The 25,600-nt window shown below is 35.5% G+C and overlaps 4 protein-coding genes across 4 annotated transcripts; 1 reads left to right on the top strand and 3 right to left on the bottom strand.

Moving 5' to 3' along the window:
* Positions 1-2,130: 2,130 nt before the first annotated feature.
* On the bottom strand, positions 2,131-2,436 carry GCK72_015237 (uncharacterized protein; the record flags this gene model as incomplete). Its single annotated transcript, XM_053730721.1, has 1 exon — positions 2,131-2,436. The coding sequence occupies one exon, from the start codon at positions 2,434-2,436 to the stop codon at positions 2,131-2,133; it is 306 nt and encodes a 101-aa protein (XP_053585493.1).
* Positions 2,437-3,959: 1,523 nt separating this feature from the next.
* GCK72_015236 (uncharacterized protein) lies at positions 3,960-4,504 on the top strand (the record flags this gene model as incomplete). Its single annotated transcript, XM_053730720.1, has 3 exons — positions 3,960-4,107; positions 4,153-4,290; positions 4,338-4,504. The coding sequence occupies 3 exons, from the start codon at positions 3,960-3,962 to the stop codon at positions 4,502-4,504; spliced, it is 453 nt and encodes a 150-aa protein (XP_053585492.1).
* Positions 4,505-6,071: 1,567 nt separating this feature from the next.
* GCK72_015235 (uncharacterized protein) lies at positions 6,072-10,916 on the bottom strand (the record flags this gene model as incomplete). Its single annotated transcript, XM_053730719.1, has 10 exons — positions 6,072-6,283; positions 6,329-6,381; positions 6,490-6,706; positions 8,309-8,515; positions 8,689-8,842; positions 9,124-9,214; positions 9,315-9,503; positions 10,276-10,350; positions 10,410-10,506; positions 10,817-10,916. 10 exons carry the CDS (start codon positions 10,914-10,916, stop codon positions 6,072-6,074), a joined length of 1,395 nt encoding a protein of 464 aa, XP_053585491.1.
* A 3,577-nt stretch (positions 10,917-14,493) lies between these two features.
* GCK72_015234 (uncharacterized protein) lies at positions 14,494-15,348 on the bottom strand (the record flags this gene model as incomplete). Its single annotated transcript, XM_053730718.1, has 1 exon — positions 14,494-15,348. The coding sequence occupies one exon, from the start codon at positions 15,346-15,348 to the stop codon at positions 14,494-14,496; it is 855 nt and encodes a 284-aa protein (XP_053585490.1).
* Positions 15,349-25,600: the final 10,252 nt, after the last annotated feature.

The following is a 25,600-nucleotide window of genomic DNA, read 5'->3' as shown; positions in this document are numbered from 1 at the left end:
GTACTAACAATTAGAATACAACAATTTACCTTCAAGATCCTGTCCTGATTTGGCCACGATGCATTCGAAATCGTAAATCACCATTGTCCATTTTTTCTGCTTCTCTAGAGCCTTTTTTCTTTCTGATTCTGTCGGCAGAGAATGAGTACACTCGTGTTTCGTCGTACGAAACTGTGAGCAAACTGGGCAATAATGAGTAGCATGACATTCGTGTTCTTTTTTTGAATATTCGTTGCGTTGATGAATTTTTTGACACGTGATGCATCTGTAAAAAAAACTCTATATGATAGTGAACCCGAATAATAGTAACTTACTTTTGGTATTTTTTACAGTGTGGTAGAGAACTCTGTGAACTTGGCAGCTTGTGAGCATCAAAACATTTTTCGTCAAGAAAGTAAATGTTGCAATCGTCACAATAAAACGATTTAGGGCCTCGAGAAGCCTGACAGTTGTAGTTACCGCAGCGCTGACACTTTGATTTGCATTTCTTCGAATGTTTCGCGTTGACTAGCGATGAACATTTGTGACAGAACCTAGGGAAAAACGTTTTTATTCAAATTACGTAATTTAAACACTTACCTCAGGCCCCAGTCATCAATGGTGGGCTTGAAGAATTCATAATGGTTGTCGGCAAAGAATAACGCAATGAACCCATCTCCATCAGTGTTGATGTTTTTGTCGTCCTTGGGGACTATTGTATCACCTTCGTTAGACCACAGCCGAATGCGGTATTTCGATAAATGTGTGGCAAGTTTATCAAAATCATCAAGCGAGTGTTCCTCACAATTGGGGTCCATTCCTGCGTCTGTCAACAGTTTCTTGGCGGCATCAAGTTGTCTTTTCGCCCTCCCTTCGGCACTTATCTGAATGTATTTCTCAAAAAGCTAGAGTTCTCATGTAAACAACTTACGTCCATCCGGGTGAGACTAATGTAGCGACGGTGCAACTTTTCTTTTTCGACTGGGTCTTTTTCATTTTTGTAATCACTCCACACGATGCCAACTGCCAATGCCTTGGGAAGACAATGTCCTTTTCCAGCGATGAGCCCCCATTTGATACCAAACTTTGTCTTTAAAAAGTGTTTTTTTTTTGAATAGTTTGTGTCGATAATTCAACTTACCAAAACTTTTGAACCCAGTGACTCTTTTGGCATACTTTTTCCGCGCCCGGTCATCGCCTTCTTATCTCGTTCGAAAATCTTCATCGAGATGGTCATTGCATCATCCAGCTTAATGTTTTTGTTTGATTGCATGTGGTTTGCAATCGTATTGCAGAGGAAATGACCATCGGCAACCGCATAAGTCTGGTGCATAATCCAGAACCCATCATTGGCTCGATAGCCTGGATTGCGCAAGCTAAAAATGAAAACATGTCTTCTCTGTTAAATAAAAATTACTTACTTTAGCCAGTATTTTGTACTGGTGAGGTTTCCTCCTGCTTTTTGAATTGTTTTCCGAATGAAAATATCAAAGACTTTGGCCATGTGTTCGTTGAGGGATACACCTTGAGGGAGATCATCCAGATTTTTGAACTGTAGACGCTGTGGAGGCATCTTTATCACATCCAAATTCAGTCTCTTAAAGTTGAAATCCTCTGCCACTTGTGCATACCTCCTGAGGTATGACAACTCTTCATCAGACGGGAACTTTGTGCTCTTGACGCTTCTCCGAGGAGGAGGAGCAGGACTAGTGACGTTCGAAGGACCAGCTCCGTCTAGACACGAAAAAAATTATTAAAAAACAACTAGTGAAAAATAACTTACACTGATCAAGACAGTAGTCTTGTGGGGGACAAAAATCGTAATTGATTGGTGACAAGGGGAATGGCAGCTCTTCATCAAGACAGTCAAGATCAAATAGCCAGTCTTGAGGACTATCAAAAGTAAATTCGGGAGAAAAGGAACAGTTATTTGGAACGGGTTCCATTGCTGGTTTCTTGACGGACAAATGAAGATTTCGCAGATTAGCGTCCTTTTAAATGCCCTAATTGTCCTTGAGGTGGGAGGAGGGAGGTGTCAATCATTGACATGTGCGTAGCGTTTTTTTTTTTTTTTTTTGCGCACTAATGAGGGCGCCTGTAATGATATCTATAGATCTGATCTGAGATAGGTAACAAATTTATTCAAATAATTCAAACAAGTGGAATGATGCTGGCAGCTTCGATCTTTCGTTGTTCTTCAAGCACTTTGCGGTTGTACCTGATGTACGTTGGGGTTGGTCCTACAATGTGTAGACCCTCAGCCGATCGCACTCTGCTGCTTCCCACATAGAACATTCCATCCATCATTGAGTGGTGCGTGTCGATGAACACGTTCCTAAGCGTCATACCCTGCACCTTGTGGAACGTCGTTGCATAGGACGGACGGAATGGCCAATACATGGCCCCTCGTCCGTTCGACCGAATCTGTCGAATTTTGTATTCGACACCGTTCTCCATTCTGAATATTTTATTTATTTATTTTTTTAAAACTGAACAAGAACTTGCCTGACGGAAATGGAGGTCACAGTTCCAGACGGAGGGGAAATGGCGAAAACGACTCCTATCGTGCCATTCAATACTCTGGAATCTGATCCGTTGAACTTGTTTTCCTTGTCATCACAGCTGGTGGTGAGGATAGCGGCATTGTGGCTCTCAGTGATGAGAATGCGCATGTCAATGCACACGACTGCTGGAGGAGCTTTCAGGTTCGTTGAAGACGAAGGTTGCGATGTGGTGTGTTGGACAAGCTCTCGAATCTCCCTTTTGTTTAGTCCTTTTCCGAATCTTTCCATGGTAATCTGAAAAATAAACGACATCACACTCATGTAAATACTGTATGAGATAACATCTGTGAACACAAAAACTTACGGCATAGTTCATCCAATCAACCACGAAGTTTGGATGGGCAACAAACATTGTGTCGTAGTGGTCAACCGAACCAATGAGGTTGTTGATTATCTCTGCTACCTTCTTATAATCGTTCTTGGTAGCAAGACGATTAACCACGGCCTTTTGACTCAAAAACAGTCCATCTTGTTTGGAGAAGACACCTTCTCTCCAGCGGAGAACAAGATCTCCATACGATGGGTCCTCACTGGTCCTCATGTTTTTTGTGAGATGGAGGGTCACCACATCCTTCCAGAAGTAGGCTAAAAAATGTTTGTAAAAAGTGTACTTTGAACAAATGTAAACTAACAATCGTAGATGAACTTTAGTTCCTCTTTTTGGTCAGAAGTGTTTAGCGGCGACAGTTGCAAGAAGTCGCCAAATAGCAGGGTTATCATCCCCCCAAATGGACGGTTTGGGTTCTTCGCTTTTCTTAAGATCTCATCAATTCGATTGATGAGATGCATATCTAACAATGTCACTTCATCGATGATTAGAATGGAAAACCCATCAAGTTCTCCATCTTTCAGCCAACCACAAATTTCTGTTCCGATTGGTATCTTGAGGGCAGAGTGGAGGGTTCTTCCTCCTATGGCTAGGGCAGCCTTGGCCATCAACGATGTTATCAAAGAAATACTCTCATATTTCTTCTTGATCTCCGCAATTATGCGGGATTTCCCTACGCCTCCTGCGCCCGTAATGAACGCAATTACCTAACAATGATCATAGTAAATACACGGGGGTTTAAAAAAGAGCACTAACCTCCAGGTTTAAAATAACAGCATTCTCGATCCAGTTCATAATATAATCCTGTTGCGAATTCATTTCGACAAATTGGCAAGTAGTCCGATTCTTCAAAGGAAGCGAAGTCGAATAACCTTTTGGCACAATGAAGATTTACGATAAAATCTCTTCGAGATACTTGAGGCATTTTTTCACCGCCCATGAATTTTTTTTTTGAATCTGAGATTTGTTACACCTAGGACTCCGCCCACTTTTTTATGTCAGCAATTTTTTTCTGGAAAATTATGATGAAAAGCTTCATTCTTGCTTTTTTTCCTCGATACAAACCGGTGACTGTTTTTATTGCTCTCATGGATTTCCTGAACCCAAGTCCTACTGTTTTCCCGACGGTTCAGCCTTTGCAAATTCCGCTTCCTCCTGACCAGTATTCCCCTCCATCAAGCCAATTTGTTTCTGAACATGACGGAGAATCGATTCCAGACTCGCAAAAAGATTCAGGTAAGAACGATTCGCCAGTTGCTTTAAAATTATTGTCTTTTGCAGTGTCAATGATAAAGAAGCTCTTCAAGAGTAGAAAACAACTCTTGGAAACGCCTGTCAAGAAAGTTCCCGTCTCGAGAACTCGTGCAACAAAACCAAAGAAGGTTTCGCGAGAACAATTTGGAGAAATTAGCTTTGACGGTACTTGTTTTCTGTATGCAAAGTTTTTATTCATCTTGATATTTCAGATACACCACTCAGAGTTCTTGACAAGTCAAAAGGGAAGCTGGATGTAGCTGTGATGAAGTGTTGTGCTGGAAAGCTGGTCTGGACGTTTGAGGAAGGTCGAATGATTCTTAAAATGTGTAATCGATGTGTGGACCTCAATAGAGGTTATGCAAGAATTTTGGATTGAATAAGTTTTTTGCAATAAAGATTTTCATGGTCACGAACAGTCTTTTTTTGACATTGAATGATTTGTCTTTTTTCAACGTGAAGAGTTAGATTTTAATCTCGACCACCTACACGAGAAACATTTAAAAATCTTGTGTCGGTGCCCGTTCGTACATTTCTCTGTCGTCTCTCCTGTCTCTTCAATAATGTACAGTATCCCCAACTGGGAGGAACTTACCTGGGCATTATACCTACAATTACACTCGGACTAACAATTGGATTTCTAGGTCATGAGCATTATGAAGTGAAAATTTCAAAAATGCAAAAACTTTTTTCCTGAGGCGTAAAAAGTTTTCTTTTTCTGAAATTTCTAGCCAAAATCTAAAAATGTGGAAAATTTAAATAAATTGTGAAAAAATTTGAAATTTCATTCAAAAAAATCATAATTAATAATCATAATTAATAATCATAATGACTTATCATAACTAATCATAACATATCATAACCGCGGAGATTGTAATCTCCGCTACGGGGTATCCCTCCATAGATCTTATCTCCGACACGGTGTATCCCTTCATTTTCGGAGATCTTATCTCATGATGACTCATGGTGGTGGAGAATTTTTGTCCCGAACACTACTAATGGCAAACTTCAAAAATAAAAATAAATCTATTCAAACATGCGAAAAGTTATTTTTTCAATACAAAAGTTGTTATTTTCTCAAGAAACTAGAATTTTAAGTTTTTGTTGAGAAGTTCGGGTCTGATGTTCCGCTTCACTTCGGTATGATAAGAAATTATATTTTTCAGGTGGATTTAATGGTAAGAAGGTAAGTATTTGTCATACCGAAGTAAAGTCATAATACCGGACTTCGAATTTCTTCGACGGGTATCATTTTATTTCAGAGTTCAAAGAAAAGCTTGAGAATCAATGATTGTGTTATAACCACCAAGCTAACATAAGATTTTTATAGGAAATCGTGTGTGATTTTCAATTTTTTAAAGTATTGCCATTATCTGTTTAAAAAAGGAAAGAACTTCGAGAAAAAAGGAGAAAATATACAAGTCCGAGAAATGGGAAGTGAACAAGTTGCAAAAAAAAAAATGAAACAACATGATAACATTACATACCAATCACAACAATGAATTAGGCCTTTCTAGTGTTTCACACAGAATAATCAACCAAATGCGATTGGTAGAATTAATGCTGATTGTGCTATCCATATGCGTTCCATATGCGCCCCACGTTTTCGGCCGACCGCGCGGTGATCCACATAGACACATATAGGGCCCAACCCTCATTCTTTTTAGCCGCACATACGCCACCGCGCGGTTACATATGTGTTCCCCAGCGGTTCACCTGTGAGGATTCGTGGTTTTCACCCACGCGGCCCGGGTTCGATTCCCGGCATGGGAAGTTTCTTTTTTGGATAATTACAACAAATACTATGAAAAAGATTACATTTTATGACACAAAAAAACAGCACATAAATATTCACATATAAAACTCTCAGCAGAAAAAAATAAAAAAGTCACAAGTTTTTACAATTTTTACACGTTTTTTCTTTTTCAAAAATGTCTTCCAATAATCTAAAAACACGATTGACCATTCAATGAGATATTTCTAAAAGCACCACAACACTGAAAATGTGTCGAATGAGATGTAGACGTCGTGAGATTCTGAAGAGTTTCAGAAGAGGAGAACCACGTTGTGAAGCAAGATCGAGTCGGTGGATTTTCAGAGAAGAAAATGGATGAGATGGAGTGATACGTGGAATGGAACATCACGTAGAAACCGAGGACTGGAAATTGAAAAATTGGGAAGATAGTATGTCCGGATGTCTTACCGTAAATGAAGGCGTCCAATAGGAGGCGGAGCTTGGAGTGGTATCTGAGGATTCTGAAAAGAAAAGAAAAATCAAAAATGTACTGTTTCATCTGTCTTTCAGATTCTAAGTAACACCAGAAATAACTGATACATCAGATGAATCCCTTCCTAAAAACTTACGCTTTGAATCCAAACTCCTCCTTTGCCCCGTCTTCTTCCAATTTCTGTTTCACCTCCAAACACATTGCAAAAAGAGGTGGAAATATGAGAACTAGAAGTGGAAGAGTGGACCCGCCCACCAGATTCACGACAACTCCAAAATTTGGAACAGAAGCGGCACTGAAGATGATGATCCAGAAGACGATGGTGCGGATTATGAATCGACCGATGCCGAATTCTGGAAAATGGTAGAAATTGGGAAATTTTACTTATTGAAGGTTTCATTTTTCCCGAGTTGTTATGTTAGTTTTGGATAAGGATGTTGCAGGCCGCCTTCGCCTTAACGCTGCGCCTGCTTCATTTCCCAATCAGGCGAAAAATGCCGATTTCATTTCCAAGACAGGCAATTTTCGCCTGTTTAGTTTTTTTCTCGCAGGTTTTCATTACCGCTTTTCATTTTTCGGTAAGTATTTTTTACGCTTTTTGAAATTAATTTCTACACAAAATTAGAAAAAAACTGCATTTTTTACCACTGGGAAATGAAACGCGTCAAAACTTTGCGTTTTAAAAACAGGCGGCCTTCGCCGGAAATGAAAAAGGCGAAGGCCGCCTTCGCCTGAAATTGAAGCGGCAAATATCGCCGTCGGCGGAAATGAAAAAGGCGAAGGTTACCGTAAAATGCATTTTTAACATCCCTAGTTTTGGAACAGAAGATTTCTTTTTAATTGTGCAAGATAATAATAGTAGTGTATACTTATTGCAAGGAAATATTCTCAAAATAAATTCAATTTTACCTGAATCAGTAGAAATTTCAAAAAAGGGTATGTTAATGGGAGAACCGATTGAAATATAATATAGCTAAAAATCTTTACAATCTATCTTGAAACAGTAGTTTACTGTGAAAAAATAAAGTTTGGTCATGGATTTTCAGAACAATTTTTGCGGGCTAAAACACTTTAGTTCACTTCTGCACTAAAGTGTTTCTGCCCGCGAATTTTTTTTGAAAATCCTTGGCCAAACTTCATTTTTTCACAGTGCTGTACGACGGTATTTCTCTAAAAAATTATTCTGTTTCAGGTTTATTTCAAAATAGTAATTTTAAAAGTTTTGTAGTGTCTATCAAGAGTATATCATTGAAAACTTCAATACAAAAAATTCTCATCCCGAATTCGTTCAGGTCTCAAAATCTTCTGAAGTTATAGTAATGTCAATCAGTTACCTATTCGGACACCATCTGCATTTCGAGCAAACTCCAACTAAATAAACAGTGATTCAATCAACGTTACATTGTCGGAAACCATTTGCAAAACTGTTTAAGATCTCATTGAAACGGTAGATTTTTGAAAACATTACTATATGGATGTATTGCCGGAATAAACTGTTTATATTTGGTGTATGCGGACTGAAGTTCCCATCGCAAAAAATAAGCCACGCCCTTTTGCAGCTATCTTGGATATGTATTCGAAAAGCTTGTTAAACTAATAGAAAGATTACTCGAAATAACTTTGAATTAAATTTAAAACAGTATTTTTTAAGAAAATAATTCAATTAACCATATGGAAATTTCCGTGATATTAAGTCGACTTTAGATAGATTTGCAAAAGACTGGAAATCGCCTATCTAAGAATATGTTTATTGGGAGTTCCAAACTTGAAACGTTTACTATTTCAAAAAATTTCAAAAAATGTTTGATTGTTTTTTAGACTTGATTATTTTAGGGTGTGTACGGCAAGATGTGACAGAAAGAAGCGGACTTTCCTCACAGAACTCACTATTTATGTTTATCATTTTCAGAGAGATAAATGATAAGCGATATTCGAATATCCCTGTATTGACTTACCTTGTTTTACCCTGAATACATGCTCAGATGCTTGTAGCAGTGGATTCACAATTATCAGAACAGAAAAGAAGACGTGAACGGCAATCAGAATGGATATTCCACGACGGAGGGTATCATTTTGAATTGAGCTGATAATCGAATCAGATACACTGTCTCCATAAATCCAGAATCCGAGGAGAGAAACGGGAGTGTAGAGGAGGAAGAGTCCTGGAAGGAAGGAAAAAATGGAATGGGGAAACGGGTTTTTTAAAATTTATAACAAATCAACAATTCGAAAAATTTAAAAAAAGATTCTGTTTCAGAAAATTTCCTTTTGAAAATTTCTTGGAATCTGTTACTCCATCCGTTACTCTTGGAATGTGTCTTTCCAAAATACTTACCAATATAACTCAACAAGAAGCATCTGAAATAGTGTTGAGGCGTCTTCATATCATGGACAATTGTTGGGATACATGGATGACCACCGTATGCAAATATGATAGTTGCCAGACTGTTGGAAGCGGCAACAGGAGTGAATTCAGGAAATGCAGAGTGCTAAAAACCAGTTAAAATTGTTGTTTTAAAGAATTATTAGCACGGCACACTTCTTACAATCGCGCTCTACCGAAACCGAAGAAAATTGTGTGCGAAATTGAGAGACGCAGAAAAAAGAGAAATTCTTCAAGGATGTTTCGATGGAGCGCAGTTGCAAAGAACTGTGTCGAGCTAATAGTTCCTAATGTAAACTTGTGTTTTTTTTTCTGTTTCAAGTTGATTTCTTAAATATTCTAGTTTTGAGTAACCCTTGATTTTGTGTTTACATTCAGACCACTCACCTCATGACATCCTTTCAGATCCAATGCATACCCAAATAATATTAATGCAACTGCAGTGACAGTTGATACGGTTGCCACAATTGACACTTGCCTGAAATATAACTTCTTTTTCTTGTATAAATTAAACCGACTAATCCACTAGAACCTACTAAATTTTGAATTCTCACTAAAACAGTAAAAACAAAACTAACCAAAAATGCATTGGACTCTTCAACATAACAAATGGCCACAATATTATTCCTACACCGATCAGAGTTGAGCACATGGTTTCAGGGACTCCGAATCCGTTGAGCACCTCGGATAGGGTCTTGGCAGCTAGCAGGGAGAATACTGCAGTACCGCCAAAGACGGTCAGGTAGGTACAGAAACTGGTGAAGTGCCTGGAATAGATTGGTGAAAACGAAAAAAAAATTGGGGGTGGTTGAAATAATACTGAAGGTGTCAAATTTACTTTGTTTCGAAAACTTTTGAAACAGTAAAACTTTTAGAAATCATGATGACAGGTATACAATTACTCACTAACAAATGTTGGCTTTATTCCAGTTTAGATGTCTTTTGTAAACTTGAACGTCCCAAAAAATACTTAGATGTCCTGTGAGGCCCGAAATTTTTTTTGAAAATCAAAACGTCCTTTCTTGCGTTTAGACGTCCCAAAATACATTTGGAAGTTCCAAAAAAACGTTTAAATTTCCAGTAAAATGTTTAGACGTTCCTTGAAATTCCAAAAGGTAGTTTAGACGTACCAAAAAACGTTTAGACGTATTTTTTGGGATGTTTAAATGTTTCAGGACGTCTAATTATTTATAATCAAGTTTTAGGATTAAAGGGATGCGTTTTAATATTTTATGGGACGTCTAAACGATATTGAACATTTTTGGGACCCCAAAGGACATTTAAATGTTTTAAGGAACGTCTAATTGTTTCAAGGGGCGATCGAGTTTTCAAAGGACATCTAAACTGGAAGTGAGACCATATGTTTTATGCACTTATATTTTTTTAACACTGAAACAGTCAATTTTTGAAACACCAAAATTTCCATGCAGGAAAAAAAACTATGCTAAAATTATCTAAAGCAAATGTTTAGAGATCCAACAAAATTTTTTCTCAATCGTTTTTCTTGAATCCTGAAACACATATGTGTTAAAAACCAACCCCATTCCATCTCCCAATGCTTTCTGCGCCATCTCTGGATACGGATTCCTGCAGTGCTCACTATACTCACTCCACCTGCAAATTTCCCAGTGATATTATCATAATCGTTTCCTGTTTCAAGGTTCTAGACCCACCTCGTCTTCATAATAATCCAATTATTTCCTAGTAACGTTGCAGTGTAAAACGGTATCAGACACATAACAATCAGAGTGATCATTCCACCAACAAGACCTGAAAAATAAGATGTTTCTGGTGTATGGAGCTTTGGAATAATTGTTGAAAATATTTAAGCTAGACTAAACAAAAAATCTTTGAAACAGTTTTTTTTGAAATCCTATAAATATGTTTTTACTGTTTCAGATTTTTTTCAATCAAACTATTCAAATAAAAATGCGTGCTTGATTTAGGCTAGACATAATCTTCAATTTTCAATAGTTTTCTTTCCTGTTTCAAAAACTCATTACATGCAATCTAACTTTATAACCAATGTTGATTTAATTAAAAATTTTGAAAAAAGAAAAACCAATTTCAGTGAACATACCTAATGAAAGCATTGCATTCGGAAGTGCCACCAATCCTGATCCGGCGGTCTCTCCAAATGTGAAGATAACGGCTATATACCACGAATAGCCGTTCTCCATTCTGAGATGTAATGTTTTATCGAGAAGTTGTAACAAAAATGGAAAATATTAGAAGAATACTCAAACAATAAAAAATCAGACGGGTGATGTTCATGTTTGGTTATTTTTAATTTAATTTAATTTATTCATTGACTGGGAGTAAAAATCATAAAAATTGTACAAGGGACGGGATCAAGAGGGAGAAAAGGAAGGAAAGCAAAAAGAGTAGTAGGGGAAAAATGGGGGGGGGGGGGGGGGAAACTGATGAAGTTGAAAATTAATTAACAGAAAGAGAGAAGTAAATAAATGAATAAAATAACCGAAATAAGGAGAGGGGACAAGATAGGGCGCAATTTAACAGGGGAAGATCATAGTATGCTTATTGAATTATTGAGAAGGGAAGTAAACTTACCGTCAGGGAAATACATTTACAGGAGGAAGTAAATTCACCGGTTATGTTGAGAGTAATTATTCTCAATTTTTGTATTCAAATCATTAACTAACTAACCATAACTGGTCTTAAATTTATTTTGAAACAGTTCAATTTCCACTCTTTGGTAGTTAAGAAATACCATTAGTTACTTCCAAGTTTGAAACGATTTCAAAATTTTTCGAAACAGAAATTTTCAAAAACTAATTTTGAATTATTATTATTATTATTATTATTTATTTACGCATGCTCGATACGTGAAGGTTAATCAATTAAAAAATAGAGTACAATAAATAAATACAATAAAAAGAGAAAGGGAGGTCGAGTTAAGAAATGTCAGAATCAGTGTTCTTTCTAGAGCTTTGGTTTACTACTTTATTCAGCACTCTGTTTGTAAAAAATAGTCTGCTTATTTTAGTTTTTGATTTTTTCCATCGGTAGGAGTGGCCACGCCGGGTTTTCGTGGGAGAGTAGCTAAAGTAATTGTTGTGGTCGATTGCAATTTTACCTAGTAGTAGTTTATGGAAGAACTTTACGTCAAAATGTTCCCTCCGATCTTTAAGAGTTTGTAGGTTGTAGTCTATAAGGCGGTCCGAAGCACTCCTGTATTCCGGGTCTGTGTTTAGAATCCGTCTACCAGCCACTCTAAACATTACTCTTCTTGTGAAAGTATTTTGCACCGCCTCTATGGATTTCACTGTTTTCATATCAGTTGGGTTGGAAACAACCGTCCCGTATTCTAAAAATGGTCTAGCAAAGGTTTTATAAAGCAGTAAGAGTAATCTGACGTTGGAGCTACAGAATGATTTAAATATAGAATAAATCGCGAAATTCGCTTTTTGATTGCAGTGCGCCAGTGAAGTTTAAAGTCAAGTTTTTCGTTGAGTATGAATCCGAGATCTCTAACTGTTAATTCCCGTTTTATAGGCTCGTTTTGAAGCCGATATTCTACTTTGGTCGGGTTTTTCCCCAGGCTCAGTACATACGTTTTAGATTTATTTAATTCTAACTTGGCGTTCTCGGACCATTCGGTGATGGAGTCGATCGCTTTTTGGAGATCTTTAGTTTTATCGGTTTGGGATTTACTAAATGAAGTGAAAATTTTTAGGTCATCGGCGAACTGCATCGCCCTTACTGTTTTGGGGAGAGTGGTGGCAATTTCGTTCACAAAAATACAGAAAAGTAGTGGTGATAAAACTGCCCCTTGAGGTACTCCGCAGCTTATACTTTTTATTGAAGAGAAGTCGTCCTTAATTTTTACTCGGAAGGTACGGTTTGTTAGGTAAGCATTAATCCAATTTAGCAGGTGGGCATTTAGCTGGATATCTATTAGTCTTTTCAGCAAAATATCTATGCTCACTCTGTCAAATGCCTTGCTATAGTCGAAAAATATCATATCAATTTGTTCGCCCTTGTCAATTCTAGAAGTGCAAAAGTTTAGGGATTCGAGTACGCATGTGGTTGTGGACCGCCCTGGACGAAATCCATGTTGACTATTACTGAAGAAGTTGACCGAGCTTAAGTGCTCGGTAATTCTCCTCAGAAGACATCTTTCGTAGATTCGACAAAGAACAGACGTTATGCTTATGGGACGGTATTGGGACACTAATGTTGGTGACTCAACTTTTTTAAGAGGGGTTACTATTGATTCGGTCCACTTTTTTGGGACATTACCGGTCATCATCGTTAAATTGAACAACTGACATACCGGGCTTGCTATAAATGCTGAGACTATTTTGAGAAACCTAGCAGGTATGCCGTCGGGAGTTAAAGTGTTATTTCCTTTCAATTTTGATAGATGTTTAAAGACTTCCTCTTCATGAACCCATATGAAATTCTGTGCCGATTTATAGTCTTTGGGGATGTTAAATTTAGAGAATCTAATATTAATGTATTGCTTTTCAAAATGAACTGCGAGAGCTTCACATTTTTCGGATGTCCGCGTGACCTTTAGGTTCAAATTATTCAAAAAATCTGGAACGTCCACGTATTTCTTTTTTAATACATTTTTGGCAAATTGGGAAAATCGACTTGTTCCGGTCTTTTTTAAAGTCAGCAGCTCTAAATTACTCCTATATTTTGTCACTTTGGCTCTAAATTTTTTCGCTGATTTAACATAAAGAAGGTAGTCCGTAGCCTCTCTAGAGGAGGCGGCTATTTCCCATTGCAACTCCACTAATTTCGAAAAGTTTTCAAGGTAAGTCGGCAGATTTCCAGTTAGGGAATTCGTGGTTTTCCAGGGAACTGTTGAAGAAAAAACATATGATACGTAACCTATAAAATTGTCATATTTTGTGCTCACATCAGCGGTGACGCCGAAGATGTTTGCCCAGTTAATGTGCGTGAGTAGCGTTGAGAGAGTGGTCCAATCAATATTTTTATAGTCTGGGAACTTGTACTGTGCTGGTTTAGCCTTATGGATCAGATCGATAGTGAAAGTAATTTTGGAATGGTCACTCAGACCTAATGGATTGGAAATACAAAGATTGATAATTCTGAAGTTGGTGAAGACCAAATCGAGGATATTTTGTTTCCTAGTCGGTTTTTTAATTAATTGTGAGAGCCCATTTTGGGCAGAGAATGTTAGAATTTCTTCTGATAATTTAGTGGTACCTAGAGGCGGGTCAATGGCCCAATTTATTTCTTTACAGTTAAAGTCGCCAGCTATTACAATTTGATCATGAGAGGAAATAAAGGTAGAAACTTTTTTGAAGAGTTGCCGGGTTTTACTATCACTACAATTAGGTGGCCTATACACATTAACGACTAAGAGAGGCGATATTCCTATTTCAAATTCTAATACCAAAAGTTCGTATCCGTCTTTTACGGATTCGGATAACAAACAATTCGCTTTTAAATACTCTTTACAGAAGACCGCGACCCCTCCTCCCCTACCGATGGTTCTATCACACTTGAAAATTTTGTAAAGACCCTGCCCTATGTTTGGAGAGAATAAGGAGTTGGGCGTATCGGGTTTAGTCCAAGTTTCTTGCAAACATATAATATCAATGGTTTTACGCGCTAATAAAAAGTTAACCTCTGCTCTATTTGAAACTACAGATCTGACATTTGCTGAGAGGAAATTTACAAAAAGATTAGGTGGAAAAGTTGAGGTTATAGGGGACAGATGCTTACTTTTATGAGGGTTGGAGGGAGTCTGTCCCCTTCCTAGTTTCCCGTGTCCATATTCTCTACTAGTTGTTGGGGTACAGAAGTAGTGGGAGAGGAGCTAGGGGGTTGGGGAGAATGGGGAGTATTAGAATTATTCTTAACATTAGTACTAACCGGGACATTTATATTCGATTTCTGCTTGTTTCTCAATTCTTCTCTTTGGCTTTTTGTGAGGGATGGTCTCACATATACCGGCGTTGAACCACAAGGAAAATATCGAAGTCTTGACGCACGTGCCAGTAGAGTCTGCTGATCCCAACTTCTCGGCAACACAACCTTCAGCAGACGGCTTCTTCCAGGGACAGCTTTACCGAGCCGGTATATGGAGACAGGTGGCGCCCCAATATCGAGAAAGTGGAACACTTTCCCAATACAATGGTTATCCCAGGCCCATCTCATCCGATCGTTGCCACCGTATTCCGGAACTCCCGCGACCACTACTGATCTTCTTCTCTCCATTTCTCCAGGATCCTCCGATTTCTTCTGACTCCCAAGTCCTCCAACGCTAACTCCCATATTACTACCACCGTTCATTGCGCTCTCTCCTGAATCCTTCACCTCACTCAATAACTTCACCTTTTCGTCCAGAACTTTCAACTCCTCCTCCAAAATCTTCAGCTTACGACATCTCTCCTCCAATTCTCTTTCCAACTGCTCAATCCGTTCGCCCAGAACATCTTCTAATCGATTTTGAACAATCTTCTTGAATCGGTCGCTCTCCATTAATTGAAATACCTTTTCTTCGAAATCCGCGGAAATCACAATAACCTTTGGCTTCTTTGCTTCGCATTTCGATTTTCCTTTGGAGCCGCCGCCGGAATCCGAATTCCCAATTCTCTTCCTCACACTCATCGAACCGGCAGTCTTTCGTGAAAAAAAATCACGGAATGAAAAAAAATCACGGAATGAAAAAAAATCACGGAATGGGAATCTAAATTGAGAAATTTCACAGAAATGTCAGAATTGGCTTCATTTCAAATTACAAAAAAGAGTAAAACTGGAGACTGAAGTGGAAATATGTGAAATGAAGAAGAATATAACGTACTTTTAATTTTAAAAAAAAACATTACGCTCATTAAAACAGGGAAAAATAAGTATGAGAGATTAAGTGGTCCATACGCACTATCACTAATTGTCACAAAGTTTCTCAAAATATGTTTCGTTTCTGAAACAGAAACAAATTTAAGGAAATATGATTCTAGTTTTGCACTAAAAGAGACGAAGTGGATCATCGAAATTTTCGCAATTAACTCAGTAGAATCAGAAGGAAAAAATATTCTACATGGGAGAATTCATGAAGAATTAAAGACTAATAAACAAGCAAATTTTTAAAAGAACTTTTCGAAACAGAAAAAAAACGCATCTGTCGAAATATAAATTTTTGGAAAACATAATATGTTGAGTTTTCAGTTGACAAATTGAGAAAAATATCGTGAGAAACCTGATGATATGCATATATCAGTACGGCACACTTCTTACAACCGCGCTCTACCGAGACCGAAAAAAATAGTGTGCGAAATTGAGAAACTCCAAGAAAAAGAGACAACGAGGCAATCTGGGACTGGTGTGGAAATATGTGAAAGGAAGAAGAATATGTGTAAAATAACTGTCATAAAATTTCTCAAAACATGTTTCATTTCCGAAACAGAAGAAAATTTAAGGAAATATGATTCTAGTTTTGCACTAAGAGAGATGGTTTAAGGCGCAACATGGTTTTTGGTGTGGATCTAAAAGGAAAATTGACATTTATTCGATAAATTCAGTTGAATCAGATGGAAAAACATTCCAGTTGAGTAACTGCACGAAAAATTAAAGACTAATAATGGAACTTTCAATGTTCAATTAGTATCTTCCAAATTCAAAAACTATTCACAGATTTTTCGAAACAGAAATTTTCAAAAACAAATTTTGAATTGGGAATCTAAATTGAGAAACTTCACAGAAATGTCAGAATTGGGTTTATATTAAAGTGCAAAAAAGAGTAGAATCTGAGACTGGTGTGAAAATACGTGAAAGGAAGAAGAATATAACGTATTTTTAATTAAAAAAAAGAATTACGCTCATTGGAACAGGGAGAAATAAGTAGGAGAGATTAAGTTTTCAACACCCGTCACTGTGCAAATTAATTGTCATAAAATTTCTCAAAATATGTTTCATTTCTGAAACAGAAGAAAATTTAAGGAAATATGATTCTAGTTTTGCACTAAGAGAGACGAAGTGGATCATCGAAATTTTCGCAATTAACTCAGTAGAATCAGAAGGAAAAAATATTCTACATGGGAGAATTCATGAAGAATTAAAGACTAATAAACAAGCAAATTTTTAAAAGAACTTTTTGAAACAGAAAAAAAACTATTCACGCATCTGTCGAAATAGAAATTTTTGGAAAACATAATATGTTGAGTTTTCAGTTGACAAATTGAGAAAAATATCGTGAGAAACCTGATGATATGCATATATCAGCACGGCACGCTTCTGACAACCGCGCTCTACCGAAACCGAAGAAAATAGTGTGCGAAATTGAGAGACTCCAAGAAAAAGAGACATTTTACAATGGGGATTTCGGTGGAGCGCAGTTGTAAGAACTGTGATGAGCTAATCAACATCTAAAAATGAAACTAGAAGTATTTTGAAAAAATATCAGAAATACTGCTTAATATCGTAGAATAGATAAAACTAAGAATACATCTAGAATAACTGATTCTGCTGAAACAGAAACAATTACTGTTTCAGAAATTTTCAGAAAAAAACATTATAGAATATTTTCACTGTTGTATGATCAAAAACACTTAGAGCCAACTCCTAGACGTCCCAAAATAAAAGTAGATCAAATCTTGAACTCTGTGATCTACACTATTAAAAGAACACACAAATCATATCATCGAAAACCGTGATAAAACAAAATAAATGTAGAGGGGGGATGACACCTTCTGTGGGAGGTGTCACATGATCATAATTCTTCCGAATCACCAAATTTCTCTCTCGTTTTTCATTTTCCTCATGATGATGTAGCATTGTTCCCTACTGTTCACACACAAATCATATCATGATAGTGAAGAGAAAAAACTATCCGTTTTGGTTGGACGGTGGCCAAGTTTTTTGATAAACTGTGGGAAAAAATTGGGGAACAAGAAAATATATTTATGAGGAGAAAAGGGAGAAAAGACAATTGGTGAATCGAATGGGAAGTGATTAATTACGGGACTAGTTGGAGGAGACTGGACGGAAGTGACGACAGATTATTGGTTTATGGGATCAGCAAGAAATTAGAGAGAGGGGAATGAATGTTTCTGTCTGCATGTCTGTCTTCTGTGCAAAAAAAAACTTTTCACGAAAAATTGTCTGAAATTTTTGACCGAAAAACACGAAAACTTCGGCAAAAATGAGTTTTTCGGTGGCGAAAGTCTGGAATTAGTATGAAAACTGTAAGTATTTTTTCTTTTCGAAAACCACCGAAGAAATCGAAAATTTTCGCACAGCCCTGGTCAGATATCCGCGTTCTTTGTTTTTTCTACTGTTTCTAGAAATATGGTTAGGTCATATTAGATTTTTATTCTATTATGCATGCTCTTTCAATACTAAAAAATCCCTGACAAAATTATTCAAATTGAGATTACTGTTTCAAAGATTGTTGGATATTCATTGTTGCTAACCACTACAATTACCAAAACATTTGAATTATAAAAAAAACTCATTATTTTCACTGTTTCAGCAATTTTTAATTTGGATATCAAACCTGTGTTGACTACTCCTGTCGCTAATTTTTCTTCGAAACTTGGGGAAACTTTTGAAATAAATTTCACTTTTCCAAAATTCATATATTTGAATTTCTAGCTTTCAGAGCATGGGATCATCCATCTAGAATTTTTAATTACTGTTTCAATAGTGGAATTTTGAGAATTCAGTTTTTAAAAGTATAGTCCAAAATCAAGTACCAGCGTACATTCTAAACAGAATTTGAACAAAATCAAAAATTTTATTTTCTTTAACTGGAACTACTCCACATTATAAGTGTTTTACTGTTTCGAGGAATAAAGTTAGGTTTTTTTCATTATAGGCTTTTATTCTAGTGATTCGGTCGGTTTCGCCTACAAAATTATTCAAATTGAAATCACTGTTCCAATGAGTGTTGGTTATTTATAGTTACTAATTACTGCAATAAATTACAAAAATTACTGTGCGCAGAATTTAAAAAAAAACTATTTTAACTGTTTCAATTTATAAAATAATAGTCACTATTAATCAATTTTTAACTGTTTCACTAGAACAGTTTCTAAGATAATTTATGATTTGATTGTCTGTGTTGTTCATACTTGTCATTTGACGGGCCGGGCCGAGGAAAAATTTTGCCGGTGGAAAAATTTTAAAAATTTTTGCACCCTAAAAATAATTTACAAGTGCTTTTTTATCACGTTTTTCGAAAAAAAGAGTCGCTTCACCCGGGCCGGTGAAAATTTGGAAATCGGCCCGGCCCGGTCCGTGACAAGTATGGTGTTGTGGGATGTGTCCGGATGTCCGTGTTCTAAGTTTTTTTACTGTTTCGAGAGATAAAATTAGGGCATTATATGTTTGCATTCTAGTGATTGTGCATTCGGTCAGATTTGCAACGGGCCGATTTGAGAATATTCACCGGCCGGGTCTATGGTTTTCATACTTGTCAACAGGGCCGAAACGGGCCGACACGGGCCGGCTCGTTACTCGCGTCAAAATGAATATTATGAGCTCAAAAATATACCAAAATGTAGAGCTCGACGAGTTCTATGGAAAAAGTGCCAAAAAACGCGAAAATGGCCAAAAAAGCCATTCTAGCCCGGCCCGCGGCACATTAACAAATAGCCATCCGGCCCCTAGTAGGTTACGGACATAGAACTCGTCGAGATCTACATTTTGAAATATTTTTGAGCTCATAATATTGAGTTTGACGCGAGTTATGAGTCGGCCCGTGTCGGCTCGTTTCGGCCCGGTTGACAAGTATAATGTTTTTACATATCGATAAAACTCAAGTTTACATAGGATTTTTGGCAATTTTTGATGAAAATTTTTAAAAATTGCATTCGGTCAATTTTATTTAATGTTTCAATACTAAGGAATATAACTGGTTTGCTTCCAAAAAATGATTCAAATTGAAATTTTTTGTTTCAAAGACGGCAGGTTATTTATTGCACACAATTATTACAAAAAAATCTGTGCAGAATCTTTTTTAAAGACTTTTTTACTGTTTCAGTAGTTTTCAATTCGGATATGCAACCAATGCGCATTACTCTCATGATGATTTCTGTTTTCACATTTTTCAAAATACAAAGATTTGAATTTCTAGCATTTTTGGGATTACTCATGTAGAATATTTTAATTACTGTTTCATTAATTAAATTTTGAGAATTCAGTTTTCTAAAGTATAGTCCGCATGCGAATCAGTGTACATTTTGATCAAACCAAAAAAATTTTGCTTTCTTTATTTGGAACTACTGTTTCAAAAGTTGTTGTTTACGTATTACTCCTAATTACTAACTACAGTTAGTCCATAAATACCCTCCCAAAAAATAAATTGATGAAAAAACAAAAATTACCTTTTTTACTGTTTCACAAATACTTCCTAAAGTAATCGAAGCAGTGATTCGAGATTTGTGGCAAACTTTACATTCGGGAACTTTCTGTGAGCTCATTATGGTTTCCAAAAAAATTAAATTCTGGATATAAGCGAATTGTTTTTTTTTTCAAAATGATTGAATATTAATCAATTTTTTAACTGTTTCACTAGAACAGTTCCTAAGATAATTTATGTTCGTCTGTGTTATGGGATGTGTCCGGATGTCCGCGTTCTAGGTTTTTTACTGTTTCCAGAAATAAAATTAGAGCATTATACATATGTTTGCATTCTAGTGGTTGAATATTCGGTTAATTTTTATTAACCGTTTTAAAACAAAGGAATCTAACTGGTTCGCTTCCAAAAAATGATTCAAATTGAAATATTTGCTTCAAATACGGGAGGTTATTTATTGTTGCAAATCACTGCAACTATTACAAAAAAATCAGTGCAGAATCTCTTTTAAAAAAAACTATTTTTGCTGTTTCAGTAATTTTTAATTTCGACATCAAACCTGCGTTCATTACTCTTAAGGTGAATTATACTTCGAAACTTGAATAAAACTTTTGAAAAAGTTTTCAACAAGTTTTACACTTCCATAGATCATAGATTTCCTAGCTTTTAGAGCATTTCAGAGATCATCCATCTAGAATTTTTAGTTACTGTTTCAATAGTTGAATTTTGAGAATTCAGTTTTCTCAAGTATAGTGCAAAATACCAGCGTGCAGTCTAAACAGAATTTATACAAAACCAAAATAATTCACTTTCTTTATATGTGGACTACTTTTTCAAAGGTTGTTGTTTACATATTGTTGCTCATTACTACATTTAGCGTATAACAACAACTCCCAAAAATAAATTCATGAAGAAACAAAAATTAACTTTTTCACTGTTTCACAAATACTCATTGAGGGGATCGAGACAGTGCTCCGAGATTCGCGTTTCTGGGGACTTTGCCAAAATTTAAGATTTTAGCTAATTGTTTTTCAAAATTATTGAATATTAATCAATTTTTAACTGTTTCACTAGAACAGTTTCTAAAAAACGACTCGGTCTAAAAATAGTGTTTGGCTTTTTGGTGTTTTTTTTTTTGGTGAGCATGAACAGAAATGTGAAAAACATCACATGACATTGGTTGAACTTCTTAAATAAATCTTGAAGAAATATTTTCATAGATACCGAAAATTCCAAACCATATTTAGTACTATTTCAAAAGTAATATTTCTAGTAATTCAGTTCATTGTTGTAGTAGCTTCCTTTTCATATACTCCTTCACTAGTAAAACTTTAAAAGTTTAGTTTTTCCCTTAATATTACAAAACCAAGAATTAGAGCACCGTCTCCAATTTCAATACTATTTCAATTATTATTTTCGATAATAAGTTGTGAAGTTCTCAATGTTTTGTACACTAAAAATTCGGAGAAAAATGAAACGGTAAAAAAAGTTGGTTACATACTATTGAAACAGTTTGTCAATATTTATATTTCTTTTGAAACTCATTGTTTTGAGACTAGACTTGAGATATGTGTTGGAGTGATTGCAAAGCACTCTTTCTAAATGTTTTGCTTAAACACAATTGTTTTTAATGAAAGGTCTTCGGAGCTGAAGTTATCATTCAACCAATATGGCTCTGGTATTCAAAACTTTCAAAGAAACTTTACTGTTTCACTAACTGTTATTCTAGTAATCAAAGTAACGCTTGTTTATTTTTTACCTCTTTTGTATTATTATTGAAACAAATGATTTAATCATGAAGAAAACAATTCCGTGAAATACCTTACTAGAATGGTAAATTGTCTAAAACTTCCTATCTAAATTTACTGTTTCAGTAATTTCACTTATAAGAATTCAACTAAAAGTATTTAATAGAGTAAAAAACCAATTGCAGAAAAACCGAAAAAATTATTGTCATGTTTTTTATAAATTGTCTTTTATAATATTTCGAATACAAAGGATTATTTGCAAATAAACAAAACTGTTCAAATGTTCAACATTTCAGGTGTTCTCTTCTGCAAAATATGCTGAAAAACACAAAAATTGGTCACAATAAATTGAATCATATTTCGTTCTTTACAGGAATGCTGAAATGGAAACAAATGATACATTCTGCAAAATGTGCAGAAATATCAAAAAATCACTGTTTCCGAAATCACGGAAATTAAGTTTTTCTGTATGAATTAGTGATAGATTCTAAATTAACATTAATTCTATTTGGTTATTACATCAATTTCCGTTGCATATTGAATGATATCCAGGGGCTTTAATTTCAGTTTTCTGACAAAAATGTTCTTAAATTATTTAATTGAAGCAGTTGAGTAACATGAATTAGTGAAATCGGAGCTCAATTTTTTACTGTTTTAATAAAACTTTGTTAGTTTTGTCTGTGTTGTTTGGTTGTTCCTTTAACTATAACCAGAGAATTAGAAAATGTAGAAAATAGACAATTTTGCTTCTGAAATTAATAACAAATTTTGGACTGAAGGTTCAAACTAGCGGTTTAGCTGCTCAATATTTCAAATTTTGAACATTCCGATTCATGGTAATTAGTTGTTAAAAATTACTATTGAGAGTTGCTCATTATAAACCAAAAGCACGGTTTACAGATTTGAATTCAAAAAATTTCTGTGAAAAGAGATTTTAAAAATCAGTTGACTAAAAAGTATTGTCTGTTTCAAAAGTCATTGAAATTCTATGTTTATCACTTTTTGATTACAAATTGGCTATGTGTGAATTTATCTCATTTCAAGAAATTCCTACTGAATGTTTTAGTTCACAGTATTTTTTCCTGTTTCAAAGAAAATTTAGTTTTCGTCTAACTTCCGGTACAATTTGGAAAATTCAGGAAGTCAGTTTATTTGTTTTTTTTAATTGGTGACATAATTTCACAATGTTTTAAAGGTTTTAGTCTTGCTTCAGAATGTATTCTAAGAAAAAAGAGACGAGGAATGAAGATTTACCAAAAAATACTGTTTCAGGAAGGACTGTTAAAAAATTAATGTGAAACCAACGAGCTGTTCGTGGTGTTGGCATAGGTATTTAACCAAAACTATTTCTAATTCTATAAAATATTTTCAAATGTGTTTTTTCGCTGTTTCAAATAAAAAATTAAAGAAATCAACAAAGACTTTCGAAAGTGGTTTGGAGAATGGCTCCCTAATGTGGTACATTAAGTTTTGCGAGATTCCAAATACTATCAGTCTAATAGTAAGTTCCAGAATGCTCTGTTTCAAAAACGGACTGCCAATAATATAAACGTATTTTACTCTGTTTCAGGCAAAATAGTTTAACATGGATTGTTCAGTGAATCTGATCAGATAGTGCCTGACACCGTAAAAACTGTAATACAACGGCACGCCGTTATATTTTTCAACAGCCTCCCAGAGAACTTGTGTGGTTTCAGAAACTCATTCGAATTAAACGGAAAACTTTTTGTTTGCTGATCTAGAAGTTACTAATCACGCTGCTTTTAATCAGAACCTAAGAAAAAAAAACACCGGGATAATCATATTCCTAAAATACAGGTGTTTTTATAATTTAGTTTATACGGTGAATCTGTCATATTAAAAATTCTGCTTTAACAACATTGTTATTTTGAAACTGAAACTGAAAAAAAAAGAAATTCTCAAAAAAATCAAACAAAGTGAAAGAAAATCTCACCAAATCTACCACTGTCCCCCCTAATCTATGCCGTAAATCTACATTAAAAATGGGTGGAGACACCTGTTTTTTGTTATTTAATTTCCGCAACGCCTATCATCATCATCATCTTCGTCTCTCTATCTAGACCGAATTTTAATGGTTTCGTCGTCGTCATGGCAATAAAAGTTTGCAATAAAATGAAATGATCACAGATAGCGATCTGACGATGAAGACAAGAAATTTCGGGGGGAATCCCCAGTTTTATGAGTGTTTTTTGGTGAGGATAAAGGGATAAGAGGGGGAAAATTGAATCTAGAATATGCATAGGTAGAAGTGATTTTTTTCACAATCAGATCTGATACGAATTCAACGGATGTAACAGTTATAAAAAACAAATGAAAATTATGAATAAATGTTGAAACAGTAATTGTTCTCTGTTTCAAAAGTTTCAGTTCAGAAGTGCTATCAAGAATTATTAATACTCCAATCTTAAATTACAAACACTTTATTTACGAAAAACAAGCTCTATCTCATTCTCTCTAACTCCAATTCTTCCTTCCTTCTCTCCTCTTTTCTTTGTTTTAGTTCCGTATAGTAGGCAGATGGAAGGGCGAGTCCTTTCTGATAAAAACTCACATTAGAATTTTTTTTAATACAAAAAAAGCTCACCATATACAACCGATCTCCAGATTTCAGCGCATTCTTTCTCAATCTTTTTCCAATAACCATATCGTATTTACTGAACCACATCCAGTGAATGAATATTGCCAGAGAGGTTAGGAATACTGAAATTGGGGAAAAATAATTGTTTTCAGTTTTGAATTTTATGAATGAAAAGCGAAACAGCAAATATGCGTTATGTAGAAATGAAATCGTATTTTTATCATCTTTTAAAGGTTTTTTTTCTCAAAAATCTTTTTCTATTCTTTTAGGGCTTCGGGACATTTGACGTCTCGAAACCATGAGATTACGATACCAAAAGTAGAAAAAACACAGAAAAATCAAAGTTAAATTTCATGTGAACCGCGAAAAATACTTCATTGATTCTCTTCACGTTTAGGGTCGATATTTCATGGTTTCGAAACGTCCCGGAGATTATTTCAGACATTTTTTCGAAACCAGCAACTTGTGTACGAGTCCATCATGTTGTATAGAAAACATGTTTTATAGAAAACTTCTGAAACAGAAATACGTTTTATTTTTTGACACAAAAGGAAACAGAGAGTGTAACACATTCGAATTGTACCCTTCCATGAAATTTCATAAAAAGTAATAGATAAAAAGTGAAACCAGATAGATCTAGCTATTAAATATATGTAACTTTTGATGACTTATAGAAAAGGTTTGAAACAGAACTTTTTTTCGAAATCTTCGTTTTCAAAGTAACGAAAAATCACCATAACAAAGTTTTCTACGTATTTTTATAATAAAATGATGAAACAGTAATTATGTTGTTTGTGTGGACAACCATCATCATTTTGGTTAATTTTTTACCGTATTCACTTTTAAAAAGAAAAAAGCCGAAGAGTTCCAAATTACCGAAAATAAGGTAGACGGAAGTATAAACGGCAATTCGAAAGCAATTTTTAACCTTCCTGACCAGATTCTAATTTTAAAACAATGATTAGACTATTAGCATGGCATGCTTCTTACAACCACGCTCTACCGAAACCGAAGAAAATTGTGTGCGAAATTGAGAGACTTAGAGAAAAATAGGCATTTTTCATGGGCAATTCGGTGGAGCGCAGTTGTAAGAACTGTGCCGAGTTAATATAAAGTAAAGTACCGTAAAAACTGTAATAGAAGCACCCCTTTATTTGAAGCGCCCCTCTAATAGAGGCGCCCCCTTAATACGTTTCGAATATTTTTTCTGGTTTTCAG

This window comes from Caenorhabditis remanei, chromosome IV, assembly GCF_010183535.1.
Source record: "Caenorhabditis remanei strain PX506 chromosome IV, whole genome shotgun sequence".
In the NCBI taxonomy this organism is placed as follows: domain Eukaryota; kingdom Metazoa; phylum Nematoda; class Chromadorea; order Rhabditida; family Rhabditidae; genus Caenorhabditis; species Caenorhabditis remanei.
The sequence above is the reverse complement of the archived record's forward strand: the minus strand, read 5'-3'. Positions and strand labels throughout refer to the sequence as shown.